General features: G+C 36.0%; 2 protein-coding genes across 6 annotated transcripts; both read right to left on the reverse strand.

Moving 5' to 3' along the window:
* Positions 1-1,774: 1,774 nt before the first annotated feature.
* LOC114719858 (uncharacterized) lies at positions 1,775-9,800 on the reverse strand. The gene is made up of 11 exons (XM_028905419.1): positions 9,603-9,800; positions 7,891-8,594; positions 7,477-7,654; positions 7,149-7,377; positions 6,874-7,013; positions 6,303-6,592; positions 5,619-5,831; positions 5,009-5,500; positions 4,014-4,683; positions 2,963-3,486; positions 1,775-2,767 (listed from the first exon to the last, which is right to left on the reverse strand). Exons 2-11 carry the CDS (start codon positions 8,164-8,166, stop codon positions 2,543-2,545), a joined length of 3,237 nt encoding a protein of 1,078 aa, XP_028761252.1. The 5' UTR covers positions 8,167-8,594; positions 9,603-9,800; the 3' UTR covers positions 1,775-2,542.
* A 2,226-nt stretch (positions 9,801-12,026) lies between these two features.
* LOC114719854 (ALA-interacting subunit 3) lies at positions 12,027-17,934 on the reverse strand. Of its 5 annotated transcripts, XM_028905413.1 has the most exons (10): positions 17,712-17,934; positions 17,042-17,143; positions 15,030-15,162; positions 14,478-14,536; positions 14,317-14,391; positions 14,108-14,224; positions 13,912-13,982; positions 13,347-13,647; positions 12,962-13,251; positions 12,027-12,589 (listed from the first exon to the last, which is right to left on the reverse strand). In XM_028905413.1, the coding sequence occupies exons 3-10, from the start codon at positions 15,115-15,117 to the stop codon at positions 12,532-12,534; spliced, it is 1,059 nt and encodes a 352-aa protein (XP_028761246.1). In that variant the 5' UTR covers positions 15,118-15,162; positions 17,042-17,143; positions 17,712-17,934; the 3' UTR covers positions 12,027-12,531. The 5 variants fall into 5 exon arrangements, with proteins under 5 accessions (XP_028761246.1, XP_028761248.1, XP_028761249.1 ...); XM_028905415.1 differs by lacking the exon at positions 17,712-17,934 and having other exon boundaries at positions 17,042-17,158; XM_028905416.1 differs by lacking the exons at positions 17,042-17,143; positions 17,712-17,934 and adding an exon at positions 15,272-15,439.
* Between the last annotated feature and the right edge of the window lie 4,954 nt (positions 17,935-22,888).

Consider the following 22,888-nt stretch of genomic DNA (forward strand, 5'->3'; position numbering starts at 1 on the left):
AAAAAAATGAAAGCACTCAAGGGATGACCAAAGGCTAGGGGTCCCATATGGGTCCCCTCCGCAGTTGCCTTTTTTTAACTTAAAGTTATAGGAGTCGTTGGACTCACGTATCCAAAACAAAAAACTAAAAAAGAAAGAAAGAAAAAAAGATATTCCAAGAACACCAATGGAGTTTGGAGATCGATATATCTCGTCCACGTTGAAGGGGAAAAAAGGGGTCACTTCCACTCTTGCCTTTAAGTACACGACACTGTTACGCACATTTGGCTGTGCATGCACGTTGCCAAAAAAAAAAAAGGAGTATTCAGTTACCGTATATCACTGTTCTATCACTTTTCTATACATTGCTATTCTCACTTTTGGTGTGTGAGCATAAAAAGACAAAGCTAATTAACTGCATCTTCTGTGACAGCTTGCACGTAACATTGAAAGTGTTAATAATTCAACTAATGACAGCATAACAAGGATTCTTTACTTGTGAATGATATGAACTTGCTATTCAACTACTGCTCTTGGGAGATGTGTTGTCTGTGGTATCGAACGTAAAATGCTCGATGATATTACTTCTTTATTTTTCAGGACATCATAACCTAGCCGAAGCAAGTAGACCTGCTCCATATAATAACTGGGATGAGCAATAATGTTTGGCAATACAGAAGTTGTTTGTCCCACGTTTGTCATTGGATGTCAGATATGCGTTGATAACCTGCATAAACGACCACCTAATTGATAATTTTAATGTGTAGCCGCTCTGATGTCATTAATTAGTATTAGTATATATAATTAAATTTGGCTTGATTGTCAAAAAGTTATATAACTACTCCACATTTAGAAGATAAAAGGAATGTTGTTGATTGACTTTTTTGACTAGCTAGCTCTAGATCCTATTGATATAAACGAGAAAATCATCATGACTGGTTGGAATTTTTTTTGGCCAACCATGATTGGCTAGAATTTGAGTGATAAGAAATATATATGGTTAGGAACTTAGGATATTTACTTCTTTTGCGAATAATGGGCATTTTGAATCCATTCGTCAACCTATACTCATTCACTTCATATAATATTAAGTCATTTTTTTTAGTTTAACTTTGTTTAAAATATAAATTTAATTAGATTATATGTGGTATTGGATACCTGATTATCCACTACGACAGGAATATGGATGATGAGCGTCGTCACATTTGAGTTATTTCATCAGAGATTCGACTTTAATTACCCACTACATAGATTTCCTGTTGGATTTTCTGATTAATGTTGGGGAACATGTGGATATGCTCCTGCAAGCCAGAGTCATCAAGGGTCGGCTTGGAGACTCCGGGGAACTTGCCAATATGAAGAACAGTTTCTATCATGGAGTTATGCTAACTTATAATTTCTACCATCTTCGTGGAGAAGACACATGGCCGATTTGAAACACAATTACCTGGCAAGCCTGTGGAAAGTGTTTAGGGTAACTGGTATCACAATATGCATTGTGACAGGTGTGATTCAGGTTGTACTGAATTTAGTGAAGAAATGATACATTCATTCATGTGCGTTAGTCTTTGTGTTGTAAATAACTTAGTTTTTAAAGTTTTTCAAGTATGAGTCTTGAATGAAAGCAACCTCCAAACCTAGTAAACTTCTGCTTTAAAAATTTGCATAATTGGCACGTGTCACCGCCGGAAGATAGAAGGACAGTAACTCAATAACCAATTCAAAAGACAACCCAAAAAAAAAATCTAAATGATGATGGGGTTGGTGGTAAATGGAGAAGGCTCATAGTAGATAATTGTAGCATGAAGAGAAAAAGTACTAAAATAGAGTAGACCAAATAATTATCCACAATAAGTATAAAATGTATAACATTAACAATAATAGTGTAAAACACTAAATTTTGACCCACCCTCCCTCACAGTACAAAAGTAACAGAATCGCTCCAGCTAGTAGCTCCAATAATAACACTCATCTTGCCACATTATCTCCGTCACAACCGCTCGTCTCTGTTCCTGCTTCCTAATGCTAACGCTGCCTAATCAACAGCAGGCAGAAACGACCAAATCTTTAAAGTATTATTACACAGTCACAAACTGAAATTAGCATTGCCTCTCAACCTAAATGGAGGAAGTTTGAAGATAACACAAACAAGGGGGAGGAGGGCTTGGAGGTAGGCGCTACACGCCTATGGTGGGTCTTTACTTCAATAGGAGTGAGAATGCCCTCTTATTCTGAAAATCTACACTATTTGATGCTGCTACTAATGTTAGTGCAGGATCATTATTCACCAGTCTTCATCTTCTGGAACACTTACAATTGAGTACAGGTAAGCATCCTAGTCATACAGTGCTGATGGGGTGTAAAAAGAATGGCCAGAAATGGAAAGACCAGGGTGCTAAGAGGCTAGAAACTACACTTCTGATTTGGAAAGAAATGAACGGACAGTGCAACTATCTGTACAGACCAATTTACAGTCCTTGGGGTAAAACCAAAAGGGAAGGAAAAATTTAACAAAAATAATGGACTAGTATCTGTTGCCACCTGAGCAAATAAATAGATGGCCTCAACACTGATTTTTGACAATCTTAACGCTGGTGTAGAAGCGCTTGAGATCCTTCATAGCCTCCTCCTCAATCTGAATTGATCGAATTGAGGATGGCGTCTCCACTTCCGGCTTGAACCAGCGGTTAGCACCAGAAGCATCAGATGGTGACCCTTGACCGGTAGCTATATTGAATCCAGCTGTTCTAGTCTTCGGACTATGGGAAATATTTTGTTGCTTCTTTCCCTGCTTTGAAGAAAATGTCAGTTCAATGACATTTCAGAGAAACACATATTAACAAGCAACAAGATATTGGATGCAAGTTAAATATGCATAGGAGAACAAGGGATACAGAAATTTCTGAGGTTGACAGCAAGCATCACAAAATCACTGACCTACAAACATGAAGATAGACGTCAGAGGAAGCGTTAGTTTACAAACCTGCTGCATCTGTATATCCCTAAGAGATGGACGAGAGAGATAAGGAGGGGTTCCTGAGGCAGCCCAAGTTGGGGTACTTTTTTCTCCATCAGAAACTGGGGAACTGCGAGTTGATGCAACAGGTATTGGACTGGAAGGAAGAAATGAACTCAGTCGCATCTTCCCTCCACTTCCACAATTAGAAACGTTTTCCGCTTTATCTTTGCTCCTAGCTGGTTGACTCCCCTTAACTTTGCTCTGCTCATCCTGGATTTCACGAAGTGTAGCAGAGCCCATCAGAAACTTGGCCCCACCCCATGCAGGACCCTCATTTTTGGGCGTTGGTGGTGGGGGAGCCACCTCTTTAGGAGCATCATCAAGAGCACCACTCAAAAACATAGAAAGACCACCTTTCTTGCTCTTCTTCTTAGAGACCTTTGGTGATTGTCCCTTGTTTTTTGGCATCTCTAAAGAATCGTTCTTCTGAAGAATGAAAGCTGACTCCTTTCCACCTTGGGCAGCTGTAGTTTGTTCGCCAATGTCAGCTTGCACCTATCAAATATAATTTTAAACTTCAATTAAAAACAATCTATGACAGGAACTATGCTAAGGCAGGGGAATTCTTGAAGATCTGTGCTTTGTAAGAATGAAATATTCAACTCAACGTGTAAAAGGTGATAATCGATTAACAATCTCTTCCAATGGGAGCAATGCATTAACTACCTGGGTCCTGCCGGACATTATTTCCAACACAGACACAAGTTGTTCATGAGTCAGCAATAAGAAATTATGGAAGGGCAAAATACTCAAATTAAACATATCAGTCTTATCTAAAGTAAAATGATTTTCCCTTGCTCCCAAACTGTCTAAAACGAAAGGAAACCTGACCTACAATAGCAATAAAAAGGTAAAGTTGAAATGTAAAACTATTAGATAAACCAGCGTTTCAGGGACTGTAAAATGTTTAAACTGACCCTTCCCTTGTAAAAAGAAAAGGAAATGATAGTGAAAATCCATGACCAGCCATTCGTTCAATAATCTATCCTGAATATTGCAGGTGGAATTTGGAAACCAACCTTTGTGTTAGAAACCTCCAAGATATCAAGGTCCAACAAGTCCTTTACCGTTCCAGGAATTTCTCCAGTCCCAGAACAAACAGATTCAGCTTCTGTTTGCAATACACTTGATTTGATGCTCTTCCTTCTCTGTTTTTTTGATGCTTTACTCTTTTTAGCACCTTTCCCTTCTGACAGTACGGAAGAGGATTCTTTATGTAAAGTCTCAACAGGAACACCTAGATTCATAAGCGAGGTCAGAAGAGTTCGCTTAGATTCAAGCTTTGCAATCTGCTGGTCATCAAGAACAAATCCATTGGACTGCTTAGCTTCAAGCATTTCAATCTGCTGCAACTTTTTCCTTAGAGCTCGAACTGCTTTGGAGATTCCTTGATTGGGATCATCTTTGGGCTGCAGAAAAGAGTTCTGATCTTTCTCCAATGTCAATGAACACAGTTTCTTGGGTTCATCGTGAATTCTTGGAGATTCCATCTCACTTTCATCCTCCTCACTGTTAATGATGACAGGGAAAGTAGCAGTTGGAGTAGGGAGACGACGGTGATTCCATGATTCAGATGATCTCTGATCTAACAATCTCTCAAGGTTAGCCAGGATATCTAGTGAAGCACGGGCAATTGAATGTGGTGAAACTGTAAAAATATAATCAAGGTTGCGAATGACAATCTCCTGCAATCAGTCGACAGCAGCTTCAGTATATCGAACCATTCACCACATAAAGAGACATCCAAGTAAATATAACATCAATGACTACTGAAATTGCAAAATTACATGCAATATGGTAGCCTTACATGATCTCTAATGCTCCATAATACTATTTTCAAGAAAAAAATTTTAGATGGTAATAAAACTGACTGATATATGTTCCACCAATAGCACAGGTTCAAAATATAAAAATAAAAAATAAGAAAATAAGTCTTGACAAGAAGCAACATCACAAGGCCAATTTAATATTACATATACTTCAAATTTGCGTAGAAGTCAATGGTAGGACCTCACAATACTTCTTCAAATCATTTGCTCCAAAAGAATCAGCAATCTCAAGTAGCTGTATGGCATTTCGTGGCTCCACAAGATACTCAGCTGCTACTTTCTCGCAAAGGCTTTTTAAGCTTGGCACAGACTGTTGCCCAGAATTATCATTTTGTGTACTAGATATCATATTATTGGTTTCCATATCCTCAAATAAGATCTCTTCACTTAACTCTCCCACATCATCCCTGTTATCCAACTTCAGCTTATGAGAATTCTCAATTGTGCTGGGAAGATAGCTAGGATGATAGAGGGAAGCGACAATGAGCAAATGTGTTTCGCCAACTGAAACTGATGTAGCCCTCTTCACACCATGCAGCCGAGTTGAAACTGGTGGCTTATCCTTGCCTTTCTTCCCATCCCACATGTAAACATCACCTGTAGCTGTAACTGCTGCAGTCCAGTACTTTCCAGCAGATAGGCTCACTATATTTTTACCACACATGGCATACATCTGCACACGGTTTTGTGATAAAAAGAAGGAAAGACATGTTTCCAATCATTGGATCATCACAAGTAAAGAGAGAGAAAAAAAGAAAAGAGAAAAGAGAAAAAATTTATTTAGTGCAAACCTGTTGACATCGAAGATCAGGATCAGAGGAAACCCAATAAAACAATGCACCATCATCTGTCAGAGCCATACTGTGAATCATTCCTGCAGCTATAGAAATCACATGTAGTCGCTCCATGCAATGAAACTTCAAAGGAGTGCTTCCGCTTTTCTTTAAATTCCTAAAAATCACTACACGTCTAGGAGTGACAAGCCGATGACCCCAAGTGTATACCTGCTAAACACAGTACATTAGAATATAACAATGAAAACCTAAAAACTAATATTGCAACAGAAAGAAATAACTCATCGCAAATTAGCTCCAACTAAGCTCTACATAGAACTAAATCATAACAAATTGAGCCAAAAAGAAAAAGGAAATAAATCATAACAAAATGTTAATCGCCCATACACGTGTCTATGAACATCAAAACAGTTCAGCATAAACAAAAGAAAAATTAGTAAACTTCAGCACAAAAGCAGGAGGGGAACAGATGCCAATGGGAGCAGAGAAAAACAGCATGCTCTATAGGTAACTCTGCCTCGGACAACATCAAAATGCTACCATCCTCATGATAATACAATGGTCAAGATGAAAACGTAAAACACCATTTATCTAGAGCCCAAACATCCTGCTTCTAGATAAAACTAATTTTTTTTTTCCCATTAGAAAGTTAAAATGAACAACATTATGCAAGATAGTCACCTCTCCGTCTGATCCTAAAACAACTGTATGATATTTAGCAGCAGAAACACCAATTAATTTCTTTCCCTTCAAGTATTCAACCACATGTGGAGTGTAGTTGGATGCTGAGTTCGAGGTGCCATAACCAAGCTGACCCTCTCTATTGCAACCCCAGGTGAAAACCTCCCCTAGATCAGAAACTACAGCTGTGTGCTTGTTTGCTGCAGCAACAGAAACAACTTTTGACCTCAGAGAAGTCACTCTTCGAGGTGTTGGTTGGCTATCTACAGAAGTGTAACCAAGCTGTCCCTCTGCATTTGGGGGGGGGGGGGGAAGAAAGACATTAATGACACCGTCCATAAATGAATAAATGATACAGAGAATAAGCTTTCTGTGCAATCTCAAATTCCTTTCAACCTACAGCACACAGCATAAGTCATAAAAGCCAAACCATTTGCCCTGCTAATAACTGATAATTGGAGAAATATAAAATCTTACACTTGAGGAAAACAGTAAGACATAGCAGGGCTGCCCAGAGACATATGAAAGCAAATAGTCACAACTAAAAATTGATATGGATATCAGATTTTACCTCTATTGGATCCCCAGGTGAACACTTCCCCACCTTCAGTAGCAATAACAGTATGATGCTTAGCTGCAGCAATTGCCTTCACTCGGCGAGAACCCAGACCACAAGTCACCTGTCTAGGAGTGATGACAGCAGCTTGACCACTGCAATGAGCAAAGCAAAATGAAATCCAACTGGCAACTATCCAAACATACAATCAGCTGACAGTCATACACACAGTCCTAAAAAAGTAAAATACATTGTGAGGGCTGCTGAGAGGTAGATAGCAGAATATATACCTGTGGATGTCAAAATCAGGGTGTCCTAGACGTCCCCCCCTGCCAAATCCCCAAGTATACACTTCTCCACAAGCAGTGACTGCAACACTATGGAACTTTGCAGCAGAAATCAACTTTATGAAAGAACCACTAAGTGAATCAACTTTGCATGGTAACTTTTGTATGTGTGCGTTTCCAGTTCCAAGCTGATAGTTTGTGCCGCTTCCCCAACTAAAGACCTCAGTAGCCACTAAACATGCACAAAATGCAGGTTGTTATCTTGCAAGGCTACTTACTTTTCCTATTTGCAACCAGCTAAAACATACATTCAAAGCACAACATTTTGTACCTGACTTGCTTTCATCTCCAATAATCTGCAAGACAGGGCCTGATAAGAGATCTAATGGTATTCGAGATTTGGAGTCCTCCGATGTAATAGAGGCATCATGTTGAAGAAGGATGCTTGCCACAGCAAGGTGACCAAAATGCAAGGCCCTGTGAAGACAACTCCATCCTGATTCTCCATCCTGAAAATAAAGCAGGCTTAAGCACCAATGGATCCAAAGATTTAATTTTTCATAAACTCTTGACGCTCTGGAGCAATAATTAGACTTGGACAACTTGGAGAAAACTTTTTCCACAAAATTCCTTCCAAAAGTGCAGCAAAGTTTGTATACAAGAAAGAAAAATTTCACACTAACAAGTCAACGAACAAGTTCATATCTGTAAGACTATAACAATTCCTTATGAAAAATAATCATACGCGAACATCAGGATCAGCCCCAGCAGCAAGAAGCCTCCTGACAATGGGGATGTGGTTTCTCCAAGTTGCAATATGAAGAGGGGTCAAACCAAAGGTGTTCCTCGAATTGATATTACCCCCACTCTTCTTCATTAAGGCCAATGATGACTCTAAATCATTTAGGGATCCTTCTCGTGCAATAAGCCACAAATCCCTTTGGGACCCAGCAAATAAATTTTTGCGTCTAGGTGTCTGCAAATTCTGCTTTTGTGCTTGTGATGAAACAATTACTTCCATCTTTGTAGCAGGTGCACCCCAAATATGTTAGCTATCTTTTACAATATTTTTTAGGCCAACAAGATGATTCCAACACCCTAACAATATATGCCTCTAGCTGCTGATGACATGAAAAGTGAGACTCCCAAAATCATTTCCTTCTAAGAGATTCTTCCTCAACAGCTAATAACAAATTGTTCAGACTCTTTGAACCACCATCTGCTTTTAACTTGTCCAGGTTGAAACAGTTGAGTGATATGGTAAACAAACCAACAAGAGATATAGCTAAAGGCAGAAGTGATCCACTGCTAATCTATCATTAATATCCTCATCATCACCATCCTTATCGTGTACACAAACAAGTTGCAGCAGCCATTGACATATCCCAGCACGGATCATGCGCCTCAAAGAAATCTCCAATGAGAACTAGCACAGATCTTGTAATTTTCCTGCATGTGAAATAAACCTTGATGACAAATAATGACAAGCAAAACAAGAAAACATACACATAAATATACACAGGCAATTGCAATCTTTTAGTACATCTTTGACAGGACACCAAAGTCTGTAGGAGCCTTACAAATCAGATCTCAGAACGGAAATCACCAAATTTTTTCTATTCAGAAAAAGGGGTAAAGCAAATTGATAAAAGATCACAATGTCTCATGAGATGACAATATACTCCTCTAACCAAAACAAGGGAGAACAATTAATTCAGCTTATTCTTCGTAGAACCTGATTCATAGGTTCAAGAGTTCATACGAGCAGGTTGAAGAAGTATGAGATTTGGCAAAAAGAATTTCTTGTGACGCAAGCCCTTGAAAAAGTCTTGATGCAGAATGAAGTCCCGTCGCTGCAGTGGTTATAGATTAAATTCTGAAAAAGGAAAACAAAACGAACAACAAATGAAATGCGATGAATTCCGTTTCTTCGGAGTCTTCTATCCGATCTAGGATGTTAACGACTCGTTCCTTACTTTCACTCCGACAAAATCAATTTCTCATGGCAACTCAAAAGAATCAAGAAGCGGTTACAGCACCAAAACTCAAGAAAAGCATTACTCGAATCATCCATTATTCCCAGTTCCACTTGGTAAGGTAAAAATGAAGACTGTCACCAATGAAGGTTAAGCATCCCCCCATATAAATTGAAAATCAGACCAAAAGACAGGAATTACACGAAACCATCAAAAATTAACACGCCCAATATAGAAAAACACAATCTTTGACATCAAATACGGCAATACACTTTGATAGAGAAACCAAGAATGCAACATCCATCAACACGTTCCCCGGATCACCCACCCTGCCAAGTAAACAATTTTCCGCTAGAAAATGAAAAATAGCAACAATATGAATCGGCCGGGACAAGTAAAAATCAAATCACCACAGAAACGAAATCCTTACTGAACACATGACCAAGAGAAGCGAAGAAGGTAATGTGAAATAAAGCCTCACCCAGTAGCCCTTCTGAGAGACAAATCGACGACTCCCGAAATGATTAAGTATCGCTTTAGACTTGAGCTAAGGAGTTATACGTGGTGATGGATATCTGTTAGAGAGGGCATCAATACCAGGAATATACCTTCACACCAATGGCATATGAATGGTGAGAGAAAGAGAGGGAAACAATAACCGGAAACGGGGCTCTTCAACAGGGAGGATAATTTGGAATTTACAGTAGGACCAAAAAGCTCGGCTCTCGGTCTCGGTGGATACCGCCGTGCATAACACTCGTTTCCCACGACAATTCAGCTGGGCAGAGCGCAGAATAAGCGAATATCCTCATGACACGTGGAAACTTCTTTGGACAAACACCTGGCGAGAAAAATCAAAATATCCATAATAGAGTTTTGTGTGGATCTTTGGAAAAGCACACTTTTTCTAATTTTGTTCGCGAATGAAACGAACAATTTTTCAATGGCTGTTGCGATTTGCGAAATGCCCTTCTTTGATGTCGAATAGCGAAAAGCAGCATTTGCGTATTATTATGGGAAAATCACAAAAAAAAAGTCTTAAAAAAAATGTAAACAGGGACCGTTACAATATTGGTATTAGTTTTTGCAACAACCGAAAAGCAACAAATTTTTATAACGGTTCCTGTATATAATTTTTTAATTTTCAAGGTTTTTTTTTGAAAACTTTCCTATTATTATAGGTTGTATAATTTTAAATAAATTATGGATTAGACATAATTTTTTGATATATACTATCTCTTTGATACAAAAGCTTTGCTTAACTTTTAATTTGATTTTAAATATAAGTTCTAATTTATTTTGTCTCTTTTTTTTTTTTAAGATAGTTCTTATAGTCGTAGCTGTACTTGTCAAATGTTTAATCAAATGACACTTAATTAACTAGAATATTTTAGGTAAACAACATCTATTTGCTATAAATAACTAATTTAACTAATTTTCTTATATATTCAAATTAGTCGACTAGTTTTTATATTAAGGTAGGTATATAGGAAGACAATGATTTTGATTTTGTTTAAAAAAATATTATCTAAAGTTGTGCTAAAGCGTGAAAAAAAAAAAGCAAGCGTTTAAGAAATAAGTGGGACGAGGTTTTTCCGTTTGGGTAGCACGCGCTAACGTATTGAAAGTTCGAATAATAAACAACTTAAACAGGATTTATCAACCATAAGTTATTAATCTATGAAGCTAATGAAAGACTGGCACAAGCCCATTAGCTGAGTCCCACACGTTAGCCTTGCATGTTACGCTGACCCGGCTTCGGCCATGATTGACTCTGTCATTGATTAATTATTAATATTAATATTTACTCGAGATAAGTCATTGTTCATCATCTTGTGACTGGTGAATTTTCTTAGATGTTTTAAATTTGATCTTGATTGTTAACGAAACAGGGCAGTATTGGAGAATATGTGGTGTCTGTATAGTTGATTGGATGAGCGTAACCTTTGGCTATAGGTTAGGCATTTAAAATGTTTTTCATGTAATATAAATTACTCTAAGAAGTTGCCTTGAGAGTAGTTCGTTGGGAATCCATCAAACAATATTCTTAGTTGGATATTGTTCGGTGGGTGTAGATAGAATAGACTACCAGAGGGATTGGACTTTTGGTGTTATTGGACGATTAGGTACGATTGGAATACAATAAATTATTAAATTTAACGCGACGGTTAAACAATGAGACTTCAATGCCATTCTTGTTTTGAAATCTCCGATGTCATATTCAACTTTGTTTTAACTTTTGTCAATTAATCAATTTATATATTGCCATGTATTGTTTGTTTTTCAAATACAAGTTAGACGATTCTAATTAATCTAAAGAAGCAGCAAAGTAATGAAGAGTCTTATAATTGTTCAGTTTAAAGAAAGGGGGAAACGGGGAGTAAGTTGGAAGTCAAGAATAACCGTGGCTTCTTTCTTGAGCTGCAATTGATAGGCATCTCCTCAACTCCAATTTTACATTGTTTGGCCCCCACCCAAAAAAAAAAAAAAGAAGAAGAAGAAAAGAAAAGGAACGTATTTAGCTCGCGAGTCTCCACCACCCATCTGCGTTTAAGCTAATTATTATTTTTAAAACTTAATTATCTGTCCATTGTCCGGGTATTGAATGTGAGGTTACACTCAAACGCCCATGACCTCCATCATTGTGAAAATAAACAAGTAAATATCACAAGGGAGAATCTAGTAACAATCGCTAGTAAACAAGAAGAATGACACAGGCAAAATTGGGGATGATTGCTCCAAAGCAACCAATACCATGGGGCCCATGCACATCACCTCAAACACGAGAAGTTCATACCACTTAAAATAGTGGCTAAATTAAAGTTCAAATCTTCACACGCTTATGTATTACTATAGTACTCCCTCCGTTGTTAAATATAGCAGGCAGTTCCCAAAAACACGCAGATGAAAGAAATTTATCTATGTCTGATACATTTTGCCGCACCCACGAACAAAGAAAAAAGAAGAAAAAAGTGCGCCGCTGGTTCAAATAGTAATTTTGATTCTCTCATTGGGCTTATTTTACCCTCACAAAAAGTATTATTCCCAATAAAATAATGTAAGATAACATTCAACAAATAATGACTTAACAGGAAATGAAAATAAGCACCGCCCTGTCCTCTGTAATGAAAATAAGCAAGATGGTGACTGAAACATAATGTCTTGAATAACAACTTCGCTCCTCATTCTGTTGACTCCAGCACTTTTTGTTCCTTAAGGAGCCGCTATCAAACAAATCGATAATGGGGCAAAATATTATGCGACATTCATAGTCACGAGTTGTTTAACGTGGTCAAGTACGAACCTCAGATACGACAGATCCTTTGCCACGCAAAGAAGTCGGTTACGCAGGAAGATGGATAACTACTAAATCACCTAAAGCGGGAGAATTTCCCGTATATATTACCTCCTTATTTGATCATTCCTGGATTTCTATTCCAAGACAAGTAGGATGGATCCCCAAGAGGTCTGCATTTATACCAATAAATATGGCAATGTCAGCTTCCACGTGCTTAACACACGGATCTATGCTTAAGCACGATCCCTGACAAAACAGAACAACCATTGGCTATTCCCGTGACCAGACAAGCATGATCTTTGCATAATAAGATCTTGATTTGGGTTTTTCAAGAAATTTGGACCCTCCAATCCCAACAATTTTCATGCTGAAATCTCAATTCATTTCCAATGCAAATAAGATTTGAACCTACAACATGCAGTAGCATAAAAGCATGGTGTACTTCAAGTGCAAGGTCTAATTGCTGCTTAGTACATCATTCCCAGAATGTACAAAATAGAGAAATAACCATAAAGTGAAGGACGAGCATGGTATTTCCTCACCTTGGCTTGAGCACATACATAAGTAAGAAGCCTACAGCGAAGAACAAGGACAGACCGCCAATAAAAATAAAAGCCAACCCCAAGAAATCGTTCTTTCCACCAATCCAAGTTGCGGTTGACAGAACCAGGGTCTTCTTGCCACCAAAAGAGTACGTGTTATAATTGTTCTCAATCACTAGGAGCAGCTCATCATTAGCTTCAAGGTCGGTCTCGATCTTTCCATACAGTTTTCTGAAAGTGGACAATGCTGCTGTCCGCATCCAAACAATTAGATCCTCTTGTCCACTCAGCTGGTGAGAGTCATGCGACAAAGATTATTATTTATTTCTCTCAAAATGAAAAAACTGAAAATTGACAGACTATTTAGAAGCGAAAATATATTTACAGGTATGCTCTCGTTGAGTTTTGCACCCCCAATCAGATCTCCGGTCTGAAAATTTTTTGGGTAGACATCAGAACCAAATTTTTTGGTCTGATCACTCTGCCATGCTATGTTCTTTTTGCTTATCTCCAAATCCTTGTCCTTTACTTTTATTTTGTATGTGTCATTGAACAGACTCCAAGCTATGAGTCCGCAAGGGACAATCGGCTGACCATCTGGTGTTCTGGCTTCAGGTTTACAAGCGTCTGTATCCCCCTCAGCAGACCTTTCCCGCAGTTGATTGTCACTCTTACTTTTAACATATCTGCAAACATTTTTTCAGTATCCAAAATCAGGTAGGAATAAGAATTTCACCATTCAGCATAAACCGAAGGCAAGAAGAATTAGTAATTTTCTCAGCAGAAAATAATAAGATGCATGAGCATTGTATATAAAACAATATCTGTTTTGCTTTCATTTATTATATGAAGCCTGAATCAGGACAAAGCCTTCTGATAAAATATGAACATGACAGCTCATCAATGCACAAAACTGTAGAAAAGCAATATTCTCTGTAAGCTGTACATACCTGCGATGGTTCTGGAAGTAATTAGTTAGCTGATAGTAGACATAAACTGGGGATTTCATTGTCTTTTCAACCTGTATTTTTGAACAAGTTACTTCCACGTAGATTGGATCCTCAATTATAAATTATAATAACAATCAAGGAAATGGAATAAGTAAATTGCTTTCAACCACATCAGCAATACAGGAACTGTACTAACTTTGCATGTCGCAGTGCATGTCTTGTTGGTAGTAGTGCTTTTAATATAAGCTTCTGCATTGTTACTATAATCAGGAGGAATGCATTGGTGGTCATACCGAAATGGCAGCTCCACAACCTGCGCCAAAGTGGTTTTTGTTCAAAATGAAATGATATTGAGCATTCATATCCCCTTTGACACTAGGTACATAGAAAATCGTTTTATACTACCTTTTCTGATGCAGATAATGATGCGAGGCCAATTGGAATGAAAATGATTCCGGTAAAAGCAAATGTAGAAATGACCTGTAATACAAAGGTAAAATAGATTGACTACATAATACAGCATGTAAAAATCGGACGCCAAGACGGAAACTACTGTAAAGCTATACCCATCCTGGTGTTAGAATTGGTTTCCATGCAGGAAGTTCTTGCTGTGAAAATTTAGAATCTACAATCAATGAAACTTCTCATGAGAAAAATCACCAGTACCATTGCATGCAAGAAGACACCTAGACAATACAAATGCATATATCATGAGCATCAAATTTAACAAACCATAACAAATTGCTAAACAGAGGCATGCCAAGACAGTCCAATCCCTGTAGTTGAGAAAGGATCTTTCTCCAAAGATCACAAAGAAACCAGACAAAAAATGAAGGCTACATAGACAGGTAGGAGGACACGAACACATTTCATATTGAGGGCCATGATTTTGGAAAAAAAAACCTGAATGGATCTTAACATTTGCAAGATTCTAATTTTTGTACGTATATCGAAACCTGCTGCGAATAAAATTTCCCTCGGTACTACAAAAACCCCGAACAAAACCAACATTTCATGATGCTCCCATTTCATACACCTAAAACACAAAACAAAGAAATCTCCGTGCAGAACACGATGACGAAAGAAGGAAAAAGTGGTTGGGCCAAGGGAAAACTCACATTTGGGTTTCTTGGAATTCTTCTTGGAAGAAGCACCCGATGATCCCTCTTTACCACCAGCCGAGCTCGTTGAAGTTTCCGGAGGCATAGGTGTGATTCCTCTGCCTAATGGAAGAGGGTCAATAGAAACAATCTGATCAAAGGTGAGGAACCAAAAATCAACAATTCGGCGCCAAAAAAACAGAAGCGAAACTGCTTGACCCTTCTTTATAACTTTTTTCTCAAATGTCAGTTACAGTTACACGTTGTGGAATGAAACGCGATTTACCAGTGTAAAGGAAGCTTTGGGGAAAATGGAGGAGGGTAATGGAGCGTAGCAGAATTATAGAATACGGGAGAACCGTAGAATGACAGTGGTTTCGAACTGCAAGGTGGACCTTGTCACGAGCGAAACTACCGGTCTTCTCTTTTATTCCCGGTTATGAACTCGCTGGTCGTTGCCTAGGCTTAATTATTATTTGTTATTATTTTGCCAACGGTTGCCCAGGCGTTACAGTCTGATATTACCCTAAATAATAGCAATAGTAATTCAATTCTTTCTTTTTTTTGGTTTTTTAATAGTCATTCAATTCATCCATTCCTTCGTGGATGACATTGGTGGGAAATTAAGCTGCTGTGCTCGCAGCCTGCAGGTCATTATATTAAATGATCCTTATTGGGCTTCTGGGCGTTGGCCCGAAAGTTCAATTTGATGTGCCCTTTTTGGGACTGAACAATCCATGCATACCTCGGTGACAACAAAATAAAAATTCATGCATGCATAAGGTTTTGGTAAGCTTAGCTTGGCGTGATCGTGAATATTAATATTTTGATATGGTGTGTTTGGATCATAGAATAAATTTTTTCTTTAAAATATAAAATTGATTTCCTTAAATTGTGGTTTACAAGATTTATTAGACATTAATTTATAACAATTAATTATCATAAGCTTATTTGAATACTCAAAAATAAGAGGGATATTCAGATCATTTTAACAAAATCCAGTTTGTTTCATTATTAAACAAGCACTAATTATAAAAGTCAAAACCATAATTTTCTTGAAAACTATCCAAAAATGTCTTGTGAACATAAAAGAGAGGACTCACAAGAGAAAGGAGTTAAGAAATTTTGGATAAGCGAGTCACAACATGCTGAAGGTCGTGAATTCAATGGAATTTGTATGCCTATTAAAAGAATGTATTATTTCCAATCAAAATAAGTTTTAATTAGATAACAGAAATTTTGGCCAAAAAGAAAAATAATAAACTCTGAATTAAATGGAATTTTTTGAAGATTAAAAAACAGTATGAACCACATATGAATGATAAAATAAATAAATTTCGTTCAACAAAAATTAATTTCAAGTTAGTTATTTATATTCACCTTTTTACCAAAAATTCATTTACTGAAAATAAACTTTGAAAGTTCATTAGTGATTTAATTTATGCAAATTGGTGTTTTTTTTAAAGAAAATTATGCAAGTTCATGAAAAGTTACATAAGAGTGTGTGTTTGAATAATACATTAAAAGATGCACTTTTCATAGAAGAAATCGTTTTTGGAAAAATGATAGGTTCTAAGAATTTTTAATTTGAATCTGAAAATAGAAAAATTACATATTACTCCTCCGGTTCTTAATATAGAACCCACTTGTTGAGTTGATTTTAGTCTTAAATATAAAACTAATTTCTCATATTTATCAATTTTCTCTAAATTACTTTTATGAATACTTCTTCAACTATCATTAAGTAAAAAAGAAAGAAAAGATATTAAAAAAGATGATTATGATATTTTAGAAAAAACATGTCACATTTCTTATAATTAACTAACTTATCTAACTTCTTTAATCTAATCAAATTAACTAAATAGGTCTTATATTAAGGACCGGAAGAGTATTTTATTTTTGACGAATTAATTATATGAAATTCATATACCAGAAAATAATTTTTTGCTTTCTTTTTTATTAAATTGTCTTTTTACGATTACATACACACATACATGTTATGGTTACATTTTTAGAGCAGAAAATCTCACGCTTGAGAAGCCATATGCAGGAACACGTGCACAATGAGCAGATATTTTCCCGCAAAGTGGCGTGGATATTCAAAAGTGGGCTTTCAAGATCAATTCCTGCAACTGTAACGTGAAGAGAGTGACAGCACAATGAGGTGGAAAGGAATATGTAACAACAAAATATAACTGGTTAAGCATGTAATCAAATCGGGTAAGAAATTTACTAATCCACAGAACACAGTCCCCAGATATATTTATTTACTCCAAACAGCTAGAAACAGATATTGGAACATCGAAAGGGACCAGTGAGATGAATCATACTGAAGAACGGGAACTCGATCACGACCCCGTCAATCTTCTGCTAAACATATCAATATATTATAGCACAAAATTTTGGTTCATTAAAATTAAAGGAAGGCCCCAAACTTAAGGAAATAGTTAACTTCCTCACTCTGCTCACAATTCACATGGCCATCAGGAAAATAAGAAATAAATAAAAGACAAAACAACAAAGAAACTTTCTTCAAATTCCCAGCCATCCAACAAAGCCGAGCTTCTATCGACTATCGCGTACAAAAGAAACTCTTAAGAATCATTAAAAGACCCCATTGTTTCCATTTTCACTTGGCAATCTAACATGCAGCACGGGACATAAGAAACCCGAAACTAAGAAGAAAAGCAGGAAACTCACCTCTGAGCTCATCTCGTGATTGCCAGTTCAAAATGCCGACCAATTAATAAAGACGAAAAATAGAAGATGAAAGAGCCCCGTGGCTCTGGAGTGAAGTCCAGAGTCCTGCTTTCTTCTGCGCGGGAAAGGAGAATGAGTAAGAAATGAACGTGCCCTGTCGCTTCGGCCTTCGATTTTCTTTTTGGTAGCCGCGTTCGCTGGTTATTTGGAAGGGAACTCCCAATTTATTCATCCTAAATATAAGAATTAGCTGACTACTTTAAATAGATAAAAAAAATAAACTAAATTATTTATTTATAATAAATATATGTTGTCTTTTCTAAATATTTTTATAGTTATTTTTAATAAATAGGTGTTGTCTTTCTTAAAATATTCTTACTAATTAAGTTTATTAGTTAAAACTACCATTATTAGAAAAAACTATTTTAAAAAAAATAAATAAAAACAATAAAGTGAATTGAAATCTTATATTTAAAACTAAAAAAAAAGTCAAACAATTTCTTATATATTACCTCCTGTCCTTAAATATAATATGAGATTCTACCTCCGGTCTTAATTATAAGATTTTGTTTGTAAACTATAAACAAAATCTTATAATTAGGACTGAAGGTAATAAGAGTTAGTTTTATTTTTGTTTTATTTTAATCTTAAATATAAGATTTCAGTTTATTTTATTTTTCATATTTATCTTTTTTAAGTTAGTTCTTATGATAATGTTAGTTCTAGTTAATATATTTAATTAATAAAGATATTATAAAAATAATATTTATTTATTATAAATAACTAAATTAATTATTTTTTTAATTCTATACAAATTAGAACGGAGAAGGTAGTAGTACTTTAAACAGCATGCTAACCTTCGCGCTAAGGAAAAACAAAGAACGTTACACTTTCATTTTCAAAAAAAAAGGGCTCCCCTTCCTTAACTCCCACCAACTCGAACGAAAAGCGCATTGGACCAAAAGATAACCGAATAGCTTCCAAAGTCCACTTGCCCAGGCCTACAGACAATCCTATCATCGTATATCTAACGGGAACAATAATACTACCAGTATATAATTATAATTATTTGACCGAATAATAGTCCATAATTCAAAAATTATATATTCTTATTAAATAAATAAATAATTTAGTTATGTGATTTACTAATCAATATATCAATATAAAAGATTAAATCAGTCTGCTAAATCATGCATATAATTTGATGAAAAACCTGTTTTTTGTCTTTAAAAAATTATATACTATTTTATAATTACTAGATTGTATATCTTTTATACCTTAAATGGATAATTAATAATGAAAATAAAACTAATTATAGGAAATTCTAGATTGAAAAATAATTATTTGTTCCGTGGTTTGAAAAATTACATTTATAAGAGACGCCTCCAATGTCTTTGCTAAACTCCTATTTGACTGGCATTAAATTAATCATATTAATATTGTTGCACTTATTATCAAAATAAATTGTTCGAGTGGTAATTCTGTCTCCCCATTTAAAAAAGAATTTTTCAAAAAAAAGTTACATTATTTATATATATTATTTAGCTCATTTTATAATCATTTGTGATTCTAGTGAATTGTCTTTTATAAAAAGAGGAGTACTATTTAATTATTTGTTTCGTCTTATATCGACTACGCACAACAAAAGATTAAACACAGAGACTTGGAGGGGAAAAAAAGGAAAAAAAAACTCTAAAATCATGAAGAATGCAAGCTAAAACCATGGAACATACCTTTCATGTATATAATCTTCTTCTAGATTCCTTTCATAGCCTTCGATTACGGCAAAGTCGTTTGAAACTCTACACAAAGAAATATGGTAGATGAGTTCACAAAACCCATCGACTAGATTATGGAATATTAAAGAAACAATTGCATATGTTTGGACATTACCGAACTCAAGACAATGTTAGAAAAAAGAGTCACAAAAAATTGAACAAATAAAGCATAGTCCCAGGGTTTCCAAAATGCTACACTCGGACCAGAAATGCATAATTGCATGCTACTACCTTTTGTTCTAATTGTAAGACCTCGTTTATAGTTTATAAATAATATCTTATAATTAGGATTGGAGGTAATATTATAGTAAAATAGGTGATCTCAAGCAGCAACCCCAAGTCAGAGTAAAAAAAAGGGCAAATTGCTTGGGTTGCCTTTATTATCATAGGCAATAGTCTTTTCGAGAGGATGATACCCTAATAACCATATTGTTTTGTTTTAGGCAGGTATAAATGGGGAAAATACCCAGATACAAAAGGCTAGCTAACCAAAGGAAGATACAGGTCTCAATTTTCACAACATTTTTATTCTGAATTCCATATTGAAAGCTATAAAAGGCATTTGGGGGGGGAAAAGAGGACTGTTAAGGCGTTCGGAGTGCAAGTTACCACCAGAAATTAGATATTGCTGAATGGGATATATTTTCCAGAAAGTTTGAATTAACTTCATGCTTCAGAGCAAATATCAAGAAGGTAAACTAGATACAGCTTTGGAGTATGGACTGAAGTAATTACATACCAAAAAGGTAAAAACAACAGAACAATACCTTTTATAGGAGAATTCGATCATGCAGACTGAATTTGTGGGCTTTTCCACAATTTTCAATTCAGCGTTGACTCAAGAATTCAGCACGACCACGCCCTCCTCTCATCTGCCCAGCTTGCCATATTTACAATTCTCCTTCCCTAAATTTTCATACCTACGTGAAATCATAATGCCAATACCACATTTCGATGAGGAAAACTTAAGTTTAACATTGGCAGTCAATTACAATGAAAACCAAAAGCTTGTCAAGTCAGACAGCCATACAGACACTAGGTAGGGTTCCTTATGACCTATAAATAGACAGCTCGCTCAAATTCCCTGAAATGCGATTTTGGCCTACAATATCTACAAATAATCAGAAACAGATCATGGGCATCAAAGAATTTCCCCAAAAAAAAACAACAAAAAAAAAGTTATCACAAGTCCTGACAATCACATCATGTAATATTTTGGAAGAATCCCCCACATATTTTCAAAAGCGGAAGAATTTGTGTTTGAAGTGCAACATGAAAAACCCTCCAGGTGGGCAGCTTGAATAGATATTATTGCAGACATGTTAACTATTACGGGTAAAAAGATTTAACATAAACAAAACAAGGCCGCAGAAATTACAAATATACTTAAAATCACCATCCATAAAGACGCCTTAAAGAATTGCAGAAAGCTCCACATAAAAGCAACACTCCTATTGCCAGGGGAGGATCAAGAGTGCTCTGTCAAAGAACGGAAAACAAGAATGCTTAAGAACAAGTACAATAGCTAAATGGATAGCGTTCAACAAACCAAAGAAACAAGCATGTTGCATTAGTAAGACAAAAAATTTAGCACCAGCTAAAATCTTAATAGATCCTACAGACAATGTCCGTCATATAAATCAAGAAAATAAATAAAAAAGCTTTGAGAGTCTAACCAAATAACAACCAAATTAGAAACATGTAGGAGCTTTAATATGATATAAAGTCATGTCATCAGATAGGATAAAAAGCTCTTCAGAGTCAGTATTTTATTTACATAAAGAAGCAAGTATCAGATATAGAAATTTAAATTATATCATAAGCTGATGGCAATGTCTTTAATTATCATTTATACCATAAAATTTATACAAAATTTTAAGTCCAACTAGCATGGGCAAATTTAATTGAAACATGTACCCCCAGGAAAAAAAACGTTCATCTTGAATAGGCATGCAACAAAAATAACTCACTAAAGGAAATCCAAAATGACAGTGGAATTATCGGACACATGACACGGTTACACTAAATGTCAATGACAGTCATAGCATATAAAAAGAAAAGATATAAAAGGCAAGCCTCCAAAACAAGTGTGGCACCAAAAATGGGCATTGCGCCAGAGTCCACACCACCACCTTTGAAATAACAAATCTCCTAACAATCCAATAGCTAAACGCAGCTCCAGCCAGGATAATCCCCACTAGTACAAAAACTGCAAGCGGTGAACCAATTAGGGGAGAGGAAAGAGCATCTGAATTATAATAACTTGTGTTTCCAGCCCAATAAAAGGACGAGCAAGAGTTACACGATATAAACAAAATAAACCATCTCAGAGGTGGGAGGTGGAAAACGATAGCTAAAGGATAAAATCTAATAACCTATAGAATGGATCCGGTTTAGCTTGGTCCAGAATATTAAATTTCCATACTTTGATTATAGAAAATTATTTCCACATTCTAGCATATGCTTTTCTATTGGTCTCACAATATTTTTGGCAAACCTAAAGAAAGAAATTAGCATTTCTAAAAAGATATTTCCATAAAACAAAGCCCAAGGGATCCAGAAGCTACCTCCCAGAATTTATGAATAACAATTGTAACGTAAGGGTGATATTATTAATTTACAGACTGTTACAAGATTACAACAGATTAAATCGAATGGAAAATGGAGTTTAATGAATATATACGTATTTCTGATTACATAGGTTCTTAGTTTAAGTTACAGACAGTGACTGTATTTTATTCTAGATCAAGATATGCATACAGAATACAATTCACAGTGACCTCCTTTAGGCAAGCCATGTGTAGCACCAGCCCAACACAAACAATATTCTGCACACTGAATATCTGTATGCAAGTAATGAAGAATAAACAAACCTGAAATAGAGAAACTAAATGCTAATTCATCCAAAAGTCAGAAAGAATTAACAATGTGTCAAATTCCAATTATTGTCATCACTTGAGCAAAGAATTACACACAAAAGTTCATATGGATATTGGAAGAAAAAAAGGCAAAAAGGTTTCACGTTCAGAAAATGCATATGATTAACGTAGGAAAAAAGATCTTAAACAGATAAATATTCACAACATTATCCAAAAATCTTACTGGGTTGTGTATCTCTTCACTCAGGCCAGAACTCTGAAGTATTGAATTTAAGACAGAGAAGTGGAGCAAAAGGAAAGACCCAGCTTCAAGCTGAAACGACTCGTAGTAATAACATCAGCACCTACTTTAAATTACAAGAAATAATATCAATTGCTAATTGTTTTTATCAAACATGAGAGCCTGCTACTGATAAACAAAGGCCAGGACTAATGTAAACTCACCACCGATCCAGATATGGCATGGCAAGGCAAAAGACATTTTTTTCTTCCGGTTGGCAACAATTTCATGCCCAGCACT

Source organism: Neltuma alba, unplaced genomic scaffold (assembly GCF_004799145.2).
Source record: "Neltuma alba isolate B1F8T4 unplaced genomic scaffold, ASM479914v2 tig00011956_pilon, whole genome shotgun sequence".
NCBI lineage: Eukaryota > Viridiplantae > Streptophyta > Magnoliopsida > Fabales > Fabaceae > Neltuma > Neltuma alba.